The sequence below is a fragment of the Carcharhinus amblyrhynchos genome, unplaced genomic scaffold (genome assembly GCF_965287045.1).
Source record: "Carcharhinus amblyrhynchos unplaced genomic scaffold, sCarAmb.v2.hapA chromosome_571, whole genome shotgun sequence".
In the NCBI taxonomy this organism is placed as follows: domain Eukaryota; kingdom Metazoa; phylum Chordata; class Chondrichthyes; order Carcharhiniformes; family Carcharhinidae; genus Carcharhinus; species Carcharhinus amblyrhynchos.
In genome coordinates, this window is record NW_027650311.1 from 4,201 (window position 1) to 18,458 (window position 14,258).

General features: G+C 52.2%; 1 protein-coding gene across 3 annotated transcripts in view; it reads right to left on the reverse strand.

Moving 5' to 3' along the window:
* Window positions 1–328: 328 nt before the first annotated feature.
* The window catches only part of LOC145339618 (exocyst complex component 3-like protein 2), a 50,396-nt gene continuing 36,466 nt past the window's right edge, over window positions 329–14,258 (reverse strand). For all 3 annotated transcript variants that reach the window (XM_080184116.1, XM_080184115.1, XM_080184117.1), the window contains exons 9-12: window positions 12,901–13,023; window positions 11,687–11,842; window positions 10,277–10,398; window positions 329–615 (exon numbers count right to left, since the gene is read on the reverse strand). In XM_080184116.1, coding sequence (XP_080040242.1) covers window positions 360–615; window positions 10,277–10,398; window positions 11,687–11,842; window positions 12,901–13,023 — 657 coding nt within the window. In that variant the 3' untranslated portion in view covers window positions 329–359. The remainder of the gene's footprint in view (window positions 616–10,276; window positions 10,399–11,686; window positions 11,843–12,900; window positions 13,024–14,258) is intronic.

Below are 14,258 nucleotides of genomic sequence, written 5' to 3' on the forward strand. Positions count from 1 at the left end.
TACAGGAATAGGGCCTGGGTGGCACCGTGATCGGTGCAGACTCGATGGGCCGAATGGCTCCCTCCTGCGCTGTACGGGCTTCCATTCCATTCCAGGCCGAGCACGGCCCTCGTTAGGGCCCCTACGCCGCCCCAATAACTTGCCCGAGCCTCGAACCCAGTCAGCTGAGCCCCTCCGCCAGCTGCTGGTGCCCAGCCAGCGGGAGGACAGGTTTGGACCGTGGATGCGATTATTCCCTTGACGCTCGCGGTTGGACAGGGGTGGGGTGGGTTGGGGGGGTGGGGGGAGGTGGTGCGGGGTGATGGGGGGGGGGTGGGTGCGCGGTGGGGGTGGGTTTGGTGTCCCGGGCTGTTCGGCGGTCACCTGGTACGGATACTACGCCGACGGAACATGGAAAAGCATCCTGGCTGGCAGCCTTGGCCACGGGACACACGGAGGTTGATGCACTGCAGGTCAGGCGTGGCGTCAATCTCGTCAAAAAGCTCTCGGTCACGGCAGGGGGTGGGCCCACCCCCGTCCTTGCCGTCGAAGTCTTGCAGCGTTGCCAAGATGCTCTGGCGACTCGCTTGGCCGATATCCCCTCTGACGTTCAGCACGGCCGAGATGTGGGTCTTACTGTGTGTGTACGGAGAGGGGTGGGGAGGAGGGAGGAAACGAAAGGTAGAATTTTATTACCGAGCTCAATTTTCCAGCGGACGGTGGTTAGCACGGCTGCCTCGCAGCGCCGGGGACCGGGGTTCGATTTATTAACTTTATTCATCAGCGTCGTAAGAAATAGGAGCAGGAGTAAGTCATCTAGCCCTTCGAGCCTGCCCCGCCATTCAATAAGATCATGGCTGATCTGAAGTGGATCAGTTCCACTTTCCCGCTTTCTCCCCTTAATTCCCCTGTCTATCAGAAACCTATCTACCCGTGACTTAAATATATTTAGCGAGGCAGCCTCCACCACTTCAACGGGCAGAGAATTCCAGAGATTCACCACCCTTTGAGTGAAGAAGTTCCTCCTCAACTCCGTTCTAAACTGCCCCCCCTTATCTTGAGGCTGTGCCCTCAAGTCCTGCTATTCAAAGATGTGCAGGTTACGTGGATTGGCCATGTTAAATTGCCCCTTAGTGTCCAAAGATGTGCAGGTTAGGTGGATTGGCCATGCTAAATTGCCCCTTAGTGTCCAAAGATGCACAGGTTAGGTGGATTGGCCATGCTAAATTGCCCCTTAGTGTCCAAAGATGTACAGGTTAGGTGGATTGGCCATGCTAAATTGCCCCTTAGTGTCCAAAGATGCACAGGTTAGGTGGATTGGCCATGCTAAATTGCCCCTTAGTGTCCAAAGATGCACAGGTTAGGTGGATTGGCCATGCTAAATTGCCCCTTAGTGTCCAAAGATGCACAGGTTAGGTGGATTGGCCATGCTAAATTGCCCCTTAGTGTCCAAAGATGTGCAGGTTAGGTGGATTGGCCATGCTAAATTGCCCCTTAGTGTCCAAAGATGTGCAGGGTAGGTGGATTGGCCATGCTAAATTGCCCCTTCGTGTCCAAAGATGTGCAGGTTAGGTCGATTGGCCATGCTAAATTGCCCCTTAGTGTCCAAAGATGTGCAGGTTAGGTGGATTGGCCATGCTAAATTACCCCTTAGCGTCCAAAGATGTGCAGGGTAGGTGGATTGGCCATGCTAAATTGCCCCTTAGTGTCCAAAGATGTGCAGGTTAGGTGGATTGGCCATGCTAAATTACCCCTTAGCGTCCAAAGATGTGCAGGTTAGGTGGATTGGCCATGCTAAATTGTCCCTTAGTGTCCAAAGATGTGCAGGTTAGGTGGATTGGCCATGCTAAATTGCCCCTTAGTGTCCAAACATGTGTAGGTTAGGTGGATTGGCCATGCTAAATTGTCCCTTAGTGTCCAAAGATGTGCAGGTTAGGTGGATTGGCCATGCTAAATTGCCCCTTAGTGTCCAAACATGTGTAGGTTAGGTGGATTGGCCATGCTAAATTGCCCCTTAGTGTCCAAAGATGTGCAGGTTAGGTGGATTGGCCATGCTAAATTGTCCCTTAGTGTCCAAAGATGTGCGGGTTAGGTGGATTGGCCATGGTAAATGTGTGGGTTTAAGGGGAGAGCGCAGGGGAGAAGTTTGGGGAAGATACTCTGTTGGAGAGTTGGTGCCAAATTGAGGGAGAATTTATCAGGATTGAGCCTGAGGAAATTTCTCCCTGTCTCGGTTTTAAAGGATCGCCCCTTTAGCCTGAGGTTGTGCCTTCAGAGGGACAACCCTTTAGAACTGAGATAAGGAGGAATTTCTTCAGCCAGAGGGCGTGCGGAATTCGTTGCCGCAGAGGAAGCCGGGTCATTGAGTGTCTTTAAGAGGTTCTTGATGGGTAAGGGGGCCAATGGTAATGGGGAGAAGGCAAGAGAATGAGGTTGAGAAACATATCAGCCATGACGGAACAGACTGGATGGGCCAAATGGCCTAATTGTGATGACTTCAGCCAAGCTAACGAGGTTGGCTTGCTAGAGAATGACCTACATGATGAGTCCTAGTGAAAAAGTCAAGAAGAGATACCTGACGAGTCTTAATTGAAGGTTAAATCAGGGAGACTCCCTATTTAAAGCAGGTCTGTCAGACTCCTAGCCTGCTTACAGCAGGGAGCAACTGGAGATCGGGCTGTGTACAGATGTAAATAAAGTAACTTCATGATGGGACTTTCACCTCCTTGGAGTTATAACACTAATTGGAATCATAGAAACCCTACAGTGCGTAAGGAGGCCATTCAGCCCATCGAGTCTGCACCAACCACAATCCCACCCAGGCTCGTCCCCTTATCCCTACATATTTCACCCGCTAATCCCTCTAACCTACGCATACCAAGGGGCAATTTTAGCACGGCCAATCAACCTAAAACCTTTGAACAGGAAGCCGGAGGAAACCCACGCAGACACGGGGAGAACGTGCAGGCTCCACACAGACAGCGACCCGAGCCGGGAACCGAACCCGGGTCCCTGGAGAGTCAGCGCTAACCGCTGCGCTGCCCCTACATCTTTTTGGCCGGACGGACGGCGGGATGAGGCAGGAGCGGGCTGCGACGCCTTCAAGGGCCGAATATCCCGCGGAAAGGACAGGAAGTCGTACCGAGCCAGCGGGGAGCGTTGGTCGGTGGGGGGCGGGGGGGGGGGGGGTGGGGGGTGGAGTTTCTTCCTATTTGGCCTTCAAACAGGCCCCCTGCGAAGAATGCCTCCCTCAGGACGGCGAGCGCTCCGGTGTAAAGAAATGAGACGTCACGGGGCTTGTTTTTCCCTCTCACGGAGATTGACGTCTTCTGTCTCATCGCTGCCCGGTGCGGGCCAGGCCTGGTCAGGCAGGAAGGGCTCCAGATTCCACTTCCTGTGCGCTAGGCCCTGCCAGCGTCTGGTTTCCTGCCCTCAGCAGTGAGCGGGGAGGTGGGGGGGGGTGGTGATCCAGGCCCAGCAAGGAAATGGAAATGCCTTGTGGCAATTCATCAAGGGGGTGACACCTGGAACGTCAGGATATCAGATAGTCAGGAAAGAGATCCGCAAAAAAAGAACAAGAAAGGAAAGCCGGGCCTACGGACGGCACTAGGCCTGGACACACACGCCCCCTTGGCGACGCTCTGACTCTTGCCAAAAAAAGGAACGCAAGGGAATATTTTTATTTTTGCATTTGATCTTTAAGGTCAGGCTCGGAATGTGCTCCGGATGAAGTTGGGGGGGGGGCGGTGGGGTGGGTGTGGGGGGAGGTTACTAAAGGTCAGGAAAATACTTTGGAGCAGTTGAGTCGGATTTGTTTGCGCGTTGCGCAGGCTGGAGGATGGTTTTAGATGATCTGAGGGTGCGAATATCTCCAGCAAAGTGGACAAATCATCGTCCGGCCTTCCTGTGGATGCCAATTTTGACCATCGGGGGGTGGTGGGTGGGGGGGCTGGGCACAGTGGTTAGCACGGTTCTCTCACGGCGCCAGGGACCCGGGTTCGATTCCCGGCCTCGGGTCGCTGTCTGTGCGGAGTTTGCACATTCTCCCCGTGTCTGCGTGGGTTCGATTCCCGGCCTCACGTCGCTGTCTGTGCCGAGTTTGCACATTCTCCCCGTGTCTGCGTGGGTTCGATTCCCGGCCTCACGTCGCTGTCTGTGCCGAGATTGCACATTCTCCCCGTGTCTGCGTGGGTTCGATTCCCGGCCTCGGGTCGCTGTCTGTGCGGAGTTTGCACATTCTCCCCGTGTCTGCGTGGGTTTGATTCCCGGCCTCGGGTCGCTGTCTGTGCGGAGTTTGCACATTCTCCCCGTGTCTGCGTGGGTTTGATTCCCGGCCTCGGGTCGCTGTCTGTGCGGAGTTTGCACATTCTCCCCGTGTCGGCGTGGGTTTGATTCCCGGCCTCGGGTCGCTGTCTGTGCGGAGTTTGCACATTCTCCCCGTGTCTGCGTGGGTTCGATTCCCGGTCTCACGTCACTGTCTGTGCGGAGTTTGCACATTCTCCCCGTGTCTGCGTGGGTTCGATTCCCGGTCTCACGTCGCTGTCTGTGCGGAGTTTGCACATTCTCCCCGTGTCTGCGTGGGTTCGATTCCCGGCCTCGGGTCGCTGTCTGTGCGGAGTTTGCACATTCTCCCCGTGTCTGCGTGGGTTCGATTCCCGGCCTCGGGTCGCTGTCTGTGCGGAGTTTGCACATTCTCCCCGTGTCTGCATGGGTTGGATTCCCGGCCTCGGGTCGCTGTCTGTGCCGAGTTTGCACATTCTCCCCATGTCTGCATGGGTTGGATTCCCGGCCTCGGGTCACTGTCTGTGCGGAGTTTGCACATTCTCCCCGTGTCTGTGTGGGTTCGTTTCCCAGCTTGGATCACCGTCTCCCCCGTGTCTGATGGGGTTTCCTCCAGGTGCTCCATTATCCCCCCCACTGTCCGAAGACATGCTGGTTAGGTGGATTGACCTTTCCTTGTAAGATAAAACCCTTCACCTCAGGAATAGAATCGTGCAGATGAGACCATTCTGCCCATTGAGTCTGCACTGATTCTCTGATATCATCCCATCCAGGCCTCATAACCCCAATTATTTGCCCTGCTAACCTGGACACCTTTGGACATGATGTGGAGATACTGGCATTGGATTGGGGTGGGCATAATAAGAAATGTCCACTCACCAGGTGAAAAAGCAGTGCTCTGAAAGCTCATGATTCCAAATAAACCTGTTGGACTTTAACCTGGTGTTGTTAGACTTCTTACTGTGCCCATCTTTGGACACTAAGGAGCAATTTAGCATGGCCAATCCACCTAACCTGCACATCTTTGGACACTAAGGGACAATTTAGCATGGCCAATCCACCTAACCTGCACATCTTTGGACACTAAGGGACAATTTAGCATGGCCAATCCACCTAACCTGCACATCTTTGGACACTAAGGGACAATTTAGCATGGCCAATCCACCTAACCTGCACATCTTTGGACACTAAGGGACAATTTAGCATGGCCAATCCACCTAACCTGCACATCTTTGGACACTAAGGGGCAATTTAGCATGGCCAATCCACCTAACCTGCACATCTTTGGACACTAAGGGACAATTTAGCATGGCCAATCCACCCTAACCTACACATCTTTGGACACTAAGGGACAATTTAGCATGGCCAATCCACCTAACCTGCACATCTTTGGACACTCAGGGACAATTTAGCATGGCCAATCCACCCTAACCTACACATCTTTGGACACTAAGGGACAATTTAGCATGGCCAATCCACCTAACCTACACATCTTTGGACACTAAGGGACAATTTAGCATGGCCAATCCACCTAACCTGCACATCTTTGGACACTAAGGCGCAATTTAGCATGGCCAATCCACCTAACCTGCACATCTTTGGACACTAAGGGGCAATTTAGCATGGCCAATCCACCTAACCTGCACATCTTTGGACACTAAGGACCAATTTAGCATGGCCAATCCACCTAACCTGCACATCTTTGGACACTAAGGGGCAATTTAGCATGGCCAATCCACCTAATCTACACACCTTTAGGTACTAAGGGACAATTTAGCATGGCCAATCCACCTAACCTGCACATCTTTGGACACTAAGGGGCAATTTAGCATGGCCAATCCACCTAACCTGCACATCTTTGGACACTAAGGACCAATTTAGCATGGCCAATTCACCTAACCTGCACATCTTCGGACACTAAGGGGCAATTTAGCATGGCCAATCCACCTAATCTATACATTTTGGATTGTGGGAGGAAACCAGAGCACCCAGGGGAAACTCACACGGACACGGGGAAAAGAGAGCAGCACGGTGGCACAGTGGTTAGCACTGCTGCTTCACAGTACCAGGGACCCGGGTTCAATTCCACCCTTGGATCACTGTCTGTGCAGAATCTGATCGAAAGATGTGTAGATTGGGTGGATTGGCCATGCTAAATTGCCCCTTAATGTCAGGGGGATTAGCAGAGTAAATGTGTGGGATTATGGGAATAGGGCCTGGGTGGGATTGTTGTCGGCGCAGACTCGATGGACCGAATGGCCTCCTTCTGCACTGTAGGGATTCTATGATTCGAAGTCCAGCCCTATGACGATTGAATATTTGATAAGAATTTCCCCAGGGAGTGTCTGGGATGGGGGCTGGGCCGCAAATGACCTGCTCAGGCCATAGCGACCCTCCTTAGCAACAGGGATCTGGGGAGGAGCCACAGGCGGGTGACAACTCTGTGAAGGGGCTCCCCTCTCCCACCCCTCCCCGCCACTCCCCGGCCTCCATTTCTGAGATCAAAGAGGTTGGCGAGAGGGAGCTGCCATTTTGTTTTTGTAGTGCCCTCTCTCTCTCTTACCCACCCTGTGTGGCAACCCACAATGCCTTTCAAGCCTGAAGCTGATTGGCCGTCCAACTTCAAGAGCCAGTCTGGCTGGCCTTCATTGGCTGACGAACCCGTCTCTAGGCGACCGATTGTGTGCAGTTTTGGGCGCCGTACTTACGCAAGGATATTTTGGCCTTGGAGGGAGTGCAGAGGAGGTTTACTAGGCTGATACCGGAGTTGAGGGGGTTGAGCTATGAGGAGACGCTGAATAAACTGGGCTTGTACTCGTTAGAGTTTAGAAGAATGAGGGGAGATCTCATTGAGACGTATAAGATGATGAATGGGATGGATAGGATAGAGGTGGAGAGACTCTTCCTGCTCAGAAAGGACAGTAGGACTAGGGGGCACAGCCTCAAGATAAAGGGGGGGGCGGTTTAGAACGGAGTTGAGGAGGAACTTCTTCACTCAAAGGGTGGTGAATCTCTGGAATTCTCTGCCCGTTGAAGTGGTGGAGGCTGCCTCGCTAAATATTTTTAAGACGCGGGTTGATGGGTTTTTGATAAGAGAGGGGATTAAGGGTTATGGGGAGAGGGCGGGAAAGTGGAACTGAGCCACGACAGATCAGCCATGATCTTATTGAATGGCGGGGCAGGCTCGAAGGGCTGGATGGCCTACTCCTGCTCCTATTTCTTATGTTCTTATGTTCTTAAATCAGAGTCGTGACTGAATCCACCCCCTCTCCCTCCCCCTGTCGCTCTTCCGCTTTTCCTCAGGAGTGGCGTGGGACTCCGCCCCTCCGCCCTCCCGGAATGTTCCAGACCTCTGTGTCGCACGCCAGGGAGAACTTCTTGGATGTTTCGAGAGTGGCCTAGTACTTTGTGTACGCTTAAAACTGGACCATCTGACAGGCAACACGACAGCTCAGTGACTATCACTGATTGCTGTGCAGACACATGGATTTGGGCCGGTGTCCGTGGGAGTTTGCGCATTCTCCCCGTGCTTGCGTGGGTTTTCTCCGGGTGCTCCGGTTTCCTCCCACACCCCAAAAGATGTGCTCTTAGGCTGATTGGTGTAACAAATTGTCCCTAAATTAGTCTCCCCTTAACCTGGTTTCCAATGGGGGTACCATAAGCGTAGACTTGGGTCAAGGGTGGTGTAGGAAAAACACATTGTTAAGATGGCGGCGCGTTGGGCCGAAGGGCCTGTTTCCCGTGCTGTGTTGTTCTTTGATCCTCAGTCGCTGAAAGTACGTGCACAGGTACAGCGGGCAGTCAAGACAATTGATATTTTGGCTTTCATAGTGAGAGGATTTGAGTTTAGGGATAGGGATGTTTTGCTGCAATTGTCTACCTGCTACGCTGCAGGAAAGGATGTCCTGAGGCATGGTACATTGGGGAGACGCTATAACAACGGATGAATGAACACCACTCGACAATCACCAGGCAAGACTGTTCTCTTCCTGTTGGCGAACGCTTCAGTGGTCACGGACATTCGACCTCTGACCTTCAGATAAGCGTTCTCCATGGTGACCTTCACAACACACATGACAGCGCAGAGTCGCTGAGCAGAAACTGATAGCCAAGTTCCGCACACATGAGGACGGCCTCAAGCGGGATCTTGTCACACTATCTGTAACCCCCATGACTTGCCTAGACTTGCCTCACTAACTGTCCTGCCTGGAGACAACACACATCTCTTTAACCTGTGCTTAATGCACTGTCCACTCACATTGCCTGTACCTTTAAGATGTGATTAGCTGTAAAGACTCACGTTCCGACCATTACGCATGTAGATTGAGTTTGTGGCTTTGTGCCCTGTTTGCGATCAGAGCTCCCACCCACCTGACAAAGGGACAACCTGTTCCGAAAGCTTGGGGCGTTTAATACAAATAAACCTGTTGGACTTTGAGCTGGTGTTGTGAGATTTCTTCCTGTTGCTGCAACTGTACAGGGGCGTTGGCGAGGCCACACTGGAGTATTGGGAGCAGTTTTGGTCTCCTTATCTGAGGAAAGATGTCCTCGCTATAGAGGGAGCACAGAGAAGGTTTACCAGGCTGATTCCTGGGACGGCGGGTCTGTCATATGAGGAGAGACTGAGTTGGTTAGGATTATATTCACAGGAGTTTGGAAGAGTGAGAGGGAATGTCATAGAAACTTATAAAATTCTAACAGGGTTAGACAGGGTAGATTCTAGAGATGGAGGGATACAAAAGATTGTTCTAATTAAGGATCAAGAGCCTGGGGACATTCCTGGGAATCAATAGATTCCTATGGGCCATCCAACATGTTTAATGGCTCACCTGTCTTAGATTTGAGCTTCTGTGGATCTTCTATGAATGTCTATATAAGCTGTATGTTTGTTGATGTCTTTTTCTTTACATCCACAGGTGATTCAGTCCGCCTTGTTGTCCAACGAGGGGCACACACACGCGGTGGGTCGTACGAGGGCTGCTCTTGGATGTTTCGAGAGTTGCCTAGTGCTTCACGTCATTAGTGTACGCTTAAACTGGACCAACTGACGGGCAACACGACAGCTCAGTGACCGTTTGCTGTGCAGATACATGGATTTGGGCCGGTGTCTGTGGGAGTTTGCGCATTCTCCCCGTGCTTGCGTGGGTTTTCTCCCGCACCCCCAAAGACGTGCTCTGAGGCTGATTGGTGTAACAAATTGTCCCTAAATTAGACCTCCCCAAATCTGGTTATAAGTCCTTTATTGTGGAGTCCAGTAGGTGTAGACAAAGGCCATGGGTACAGGAAGGATTGGAACGAGGCACTGACTGGATGTTAAAGTGGTGGCGCGGGCTCGTTGGGCCGAAGGGCCTGTTTCCTGTGCTGTGTTGTTCTTTGTTCTTTGTTATTCAGAAAGAATGTTCCCGAAGGTGGGAGAGCCCAGAACCAGGGGGGGGGTCATAGTTTGAGAATAAGACCTGTTAGGACTGAGGTGAGGAGAAATTTCTTCACCCAGAGGGTGGTGAGTGTGTGGAATTCACTCCCACAGAAAGTAGTTGAGGCCAAAACATTGTGTGACGTCAAGAAGAAATTAGATATCGCTCGTTTGCGCATTCTCCCCGTGCTTGCGTGGGTTTTCTCCGGGTGCTCCGGTTTCCTCCCACACCCCAAAGATGAGCTCTTAGGATGATTGGAGGTAATAAATTGTCCCTAAATTAGTTTTCCCTCAATGTGGAATGCCATAAGCATAGATAAGGGTCATGGGTGGAGGGGGGGGCTGGTAGTGTTGGGCCGAAGGGCCTGTTTCCCGGGTTGTTTTTGTTCCTTTGTTCTTTGGTATGGGAGGGAGGGGTCGGGATATTAAATTCGATGACCAGCCATGATCAAAGTGAACGGGCAGACTGGACTCGAAGGGCCGAATGGCCTACTCCTGCTCCTATTTTCAACGTCAACCTCCAAATGTTGACCTTTTCCATCTGTCTCGCGTCCTGGTGGGTGAGGAGGTCAGAGAAAGCGGGGAGGGAGGGGTTTAACTCACCGGACGTCCGGATAATTGTCCGCCAAGACAGCAACTTCCATTTGGATGGAGCTGGTGTCCTTCAGCTTGATGATCTCCGCCAGACTTCCGATGGCTGCATCCAGCCAGGATGCGGTGGAATCCTGGAGGGAAGGGAGAAAGAACGGGAGGGAGGAGAAATTAGGACGGAATAAACTCTTGAGTCCGTGAAGTTGGGTACAAGATTTTTGCCAGCCTGGAGGGGCCAATCCCAGGCTCCAGTGGTGTGCGTGCGTTTCGTCTCATGGCCAAATGGCGGCACGGTGGGTTAGCACTGCCGCTTCACAGCTCCAGGGACCTGGGTTCGATTCCCGGCTCGGGGTCACTGTCTGTGTGGAGTTTGCACATTCTCCTCGTGTCTGCGTGGGTTTCCTCCTCCCACAGTCCAAAGATAGGTTAGGTTGATTGGCCATGCTAAGAAATTGCCCCCTTAGTGTCCAGGGATGCGTAGGTTAGAGGGATTAGTGGATATAATATGTAGGGATATGGGGATAGGGCCTGGGTGGGATTGTGTTCTGCACTGTGGGGTCCTATGTCTATGTCTAAATGGAGAATATAATATTGCATTTATTACGGGCGGTGAGGTGGCACAGTGGTTAGCACTGCTGCCTCACAGCACCAGGGACCCAGGTTCGATTCCCGGGTCACTGTCTGTGTGGGGTCTGCATGTTCTCCCCGTGTCTGCACGGGTTTCCTCCGGGTGCTCCGGTCTCCCCCCAACACTCGGTGAGTTTACAAGTCTATTTGTTAGTGTCACAAGTAGGCTTACATTAACGATGCAATGAAGTCCCTGTGAAAATCCCTCTAGTCGCCACACTCCTGTTCGGGTAACACCGAGGGAGAATTTAGCACGGCCGATGCACCCTAACCTGCACGTCTTTCGGACTGTGGGAGGAAACCAGAGCACCCGGAGGAAACCCACGCAGACACGGGGAGAATGTGCAGAATCTGCACAGGCGGTGATCCGAGGCTGGGAATCGAATCCGGGTCCCTGGTGCTGTGAGGCAGCAGTGCTAACCACAGTGCCACTCCCTTCTTGCCGTGTTTCCTCCGATGTTTGGTTCTCTCCCACAGTCCAAAGATGTGAGGGTTAGATGGATTGGCCATGCTAAGTTGCCCCTTAGTGCCCAAAGATGTGCAGGTCAGGAGGAAACCCACGCAGACATGGGGAGAATGTGCAGACTCCACACAGGCAGTGACCCCGAGCCGGGAATCGAACCCGGGTCCCTGGCGCTGTGAGGCAGCCGTGCTAACCACTGTGCTACGTCCTTTTTATTCAAGGAATAGAATCCTATTCCGATATTTCTGTGTTTTCTGTTCTGAGATAAGGAGAGATCCGAGTGTAGGTCAGTACCCGCTCTGATAACGCGCTCAAACCAACGGGGAACTCACCAGACTTTTGAACAGCTCTTCCAGTCTGGTGCCTTCACCAGTCAGACGCTCCGCCACGTTCCTCCGCATCTCGCTCGAGTTACAGATTATCCGCACTTGGAGCACGGCTCTCAGATACTCGGTGACCACGTGCTTGTGGACAGTGTTTACCAATTCCTGCGACAGAAAGCAAAGTTTTATTCCTGCCCTCAACTCAGTGCAGGCGGGAGCTCAGAGGGTTCACATCAGCGCTGGGTTCCACGTTCATTCAGTACAGGTTCGGGAAGGCTGGAGGAGACTCGCACTATCACTGTGTACACTGGGACTGTACACAGCGCGGGTGTACACAGTGAGGGTGTACACAGTCAGCCTATACACAGTGAAGGTGTACACATGAGGGTGTACACAGTGAGACTGTACACAGTGATGTTGTACAGAGTGAGGGTGTACACCGTGAGACTGTACACAGCGAGGGTGTACACCATGAGACTGTACACAGCGAGGGTGTACACCATGAGACTGTACACAGTGAGGGTGTACACCATGAGACTGTGCACAGTGAGGGTGTACACCATGAGGGTGTACACCATGACACTGTACACTGTGAGGGTGTACACAATGAGGGTGCACTCAGTGAGACTGTACACATTGAGGGTGTACACCGTGAGACTGTACACAATGAGACTGTACACAGTGAGGGTGTACACAGTGAGACTGTACATAATAAGGGTGTAGCAGTGAGGGTGTACACAGTGAGACTATACACAGTGAGGGTGTACACAATGATGGTGCACTCAGTGAGACTGTACACAGTGAGGGTGTACACCGTGAGAGTGTACACAATGAGACTGTACACAGTAAGGGTCTACACAGTGAAGTTGTACACAGTGAGGGTGTACAGCGTGAGACTATACACAGTGAGGGTGTATACAGTGAGGGTGAAGGCAGTGAGACTGTACACAATAAGACTATACACAGTGAGGTTGTACACAGTGAGGGTGTACAGCATGAGACTATACGCAGTGAGGGTGTATACAGTGAGGGTGTACGCAGTGATGGTGTGCATAGTGCGACTGTACACTGTGAGGGTGTACAGAGTGAGGGTGTACATAGTGCGACTGTCAGTTGATGTCAGGCAATGTGGAACAGGATCCCGGGCTAACCTCCCCCTCCCTATCCCAGCGATCTGAAGGCCGAGCGGGTGGGGTTTTGGGGGCAGACTGACAGCACTCTACCTGGTAGGGTGGGGTCTTCATTTTCCGGAACTGGTTGAAGTTTTGCTTGAGGATGGCGATGATGTTGTCGAAACTCTCCGCGCTCTGCAACCATTTCCTCTTCAGCAGCTTGGAGAAGTTAGGCTGGAGGCGAGGAGCAGAGACGTTAGGCCCGGAGGGGGGGACACCCTGAGAGCCGGGGACAGTGACACACAGAGCTTTCCTCCCCGGGTCAGGCGATCGCTCAAAATATCCAATCCTTCTGCCGATCATTCCCAACAGGAATTGCCTCCTGGCAACTCACACCATTCTTAGATACATAGAGGTTTCCAGCATGGAAACAGGCCATTTGGCCCAACTAGTCCATGCGGGCCATTGGGATTAGTTTCCGGTTTAAAGAAGATGTGGGTGGCATGGACAAGTTGGGCCGAATGGCCTGTTTCCACGTTGGAAACCTCTGTGAGCCCAGTTTTTGCCAATTGTCCAATTTGGCCCATATCCCTCTATACCCATCGTATCCATGTAACTATCCAAATGCTTTTTAAAAGACAAAATTGTACCCGCCTCTACTACTACCTCTGGCAGCTTGTTCCAGACACTCACCACCCTTTGTGTGAAAAAATTGCCCCTCTGGACACTTTCCTCTCTCACCTTCAACCTATACCCTCTAGTTTTAGACTCCCCTACCCTTGGGAAGAGATATTGACTATCTAGCTGATCTGTGCCCCTCGTTATTTTATAGACCTCTACAAGATCACCCCTCCTACGCTCCAGAGAAAAGAGTCCCAGTCTATCCAGCCTCTCCTTATATCTCAAACCATCAAGTCCCAGTAGCATCCTATTAAATCTTTTCTGCACTCTTTCTAGTTTAATAATATCCTTTCTATAATAGGGTGACCAGAATTGCACACAGTATTCCAAGTGTGGCCTCACCAATGTCTTGTACAACTTCAACAAGACTGTGAGAGCAGTACGACTGAAAAGTCAGTACAAATTGGGGATAGCTGGGACACTGGGCTGTGTGAGGGGAGAGCTGTGAAAGTGAACAAGGCAAACAGGGCAACACAGTGGCACAATGGTTAGCACTGCCGCCTCACAGCGCCAGGGACCCAGGTTCAATTCCCGGCTTGGGTCACTGTCTGTGTGGAGTTTGCACATTCTCCCTGTGTCTGCGTGGGTTCCCTCCGGGTGCTCCGGTTTCCTCCCACAGTCCAAAGATGTGCAGTTTAGGTGGATTGGCCATGCTAAATTGCCCTTTAATGTTAGGGGAACTAGATAGGGTTATGGGGAATTGGGCCTGTGTGGGATTGTGGTCAGTGCAGAGTTGATGGGCTGAATGGCCTCCTTCTGCACTGTAGGGGTTCTATGATCTATGAGTG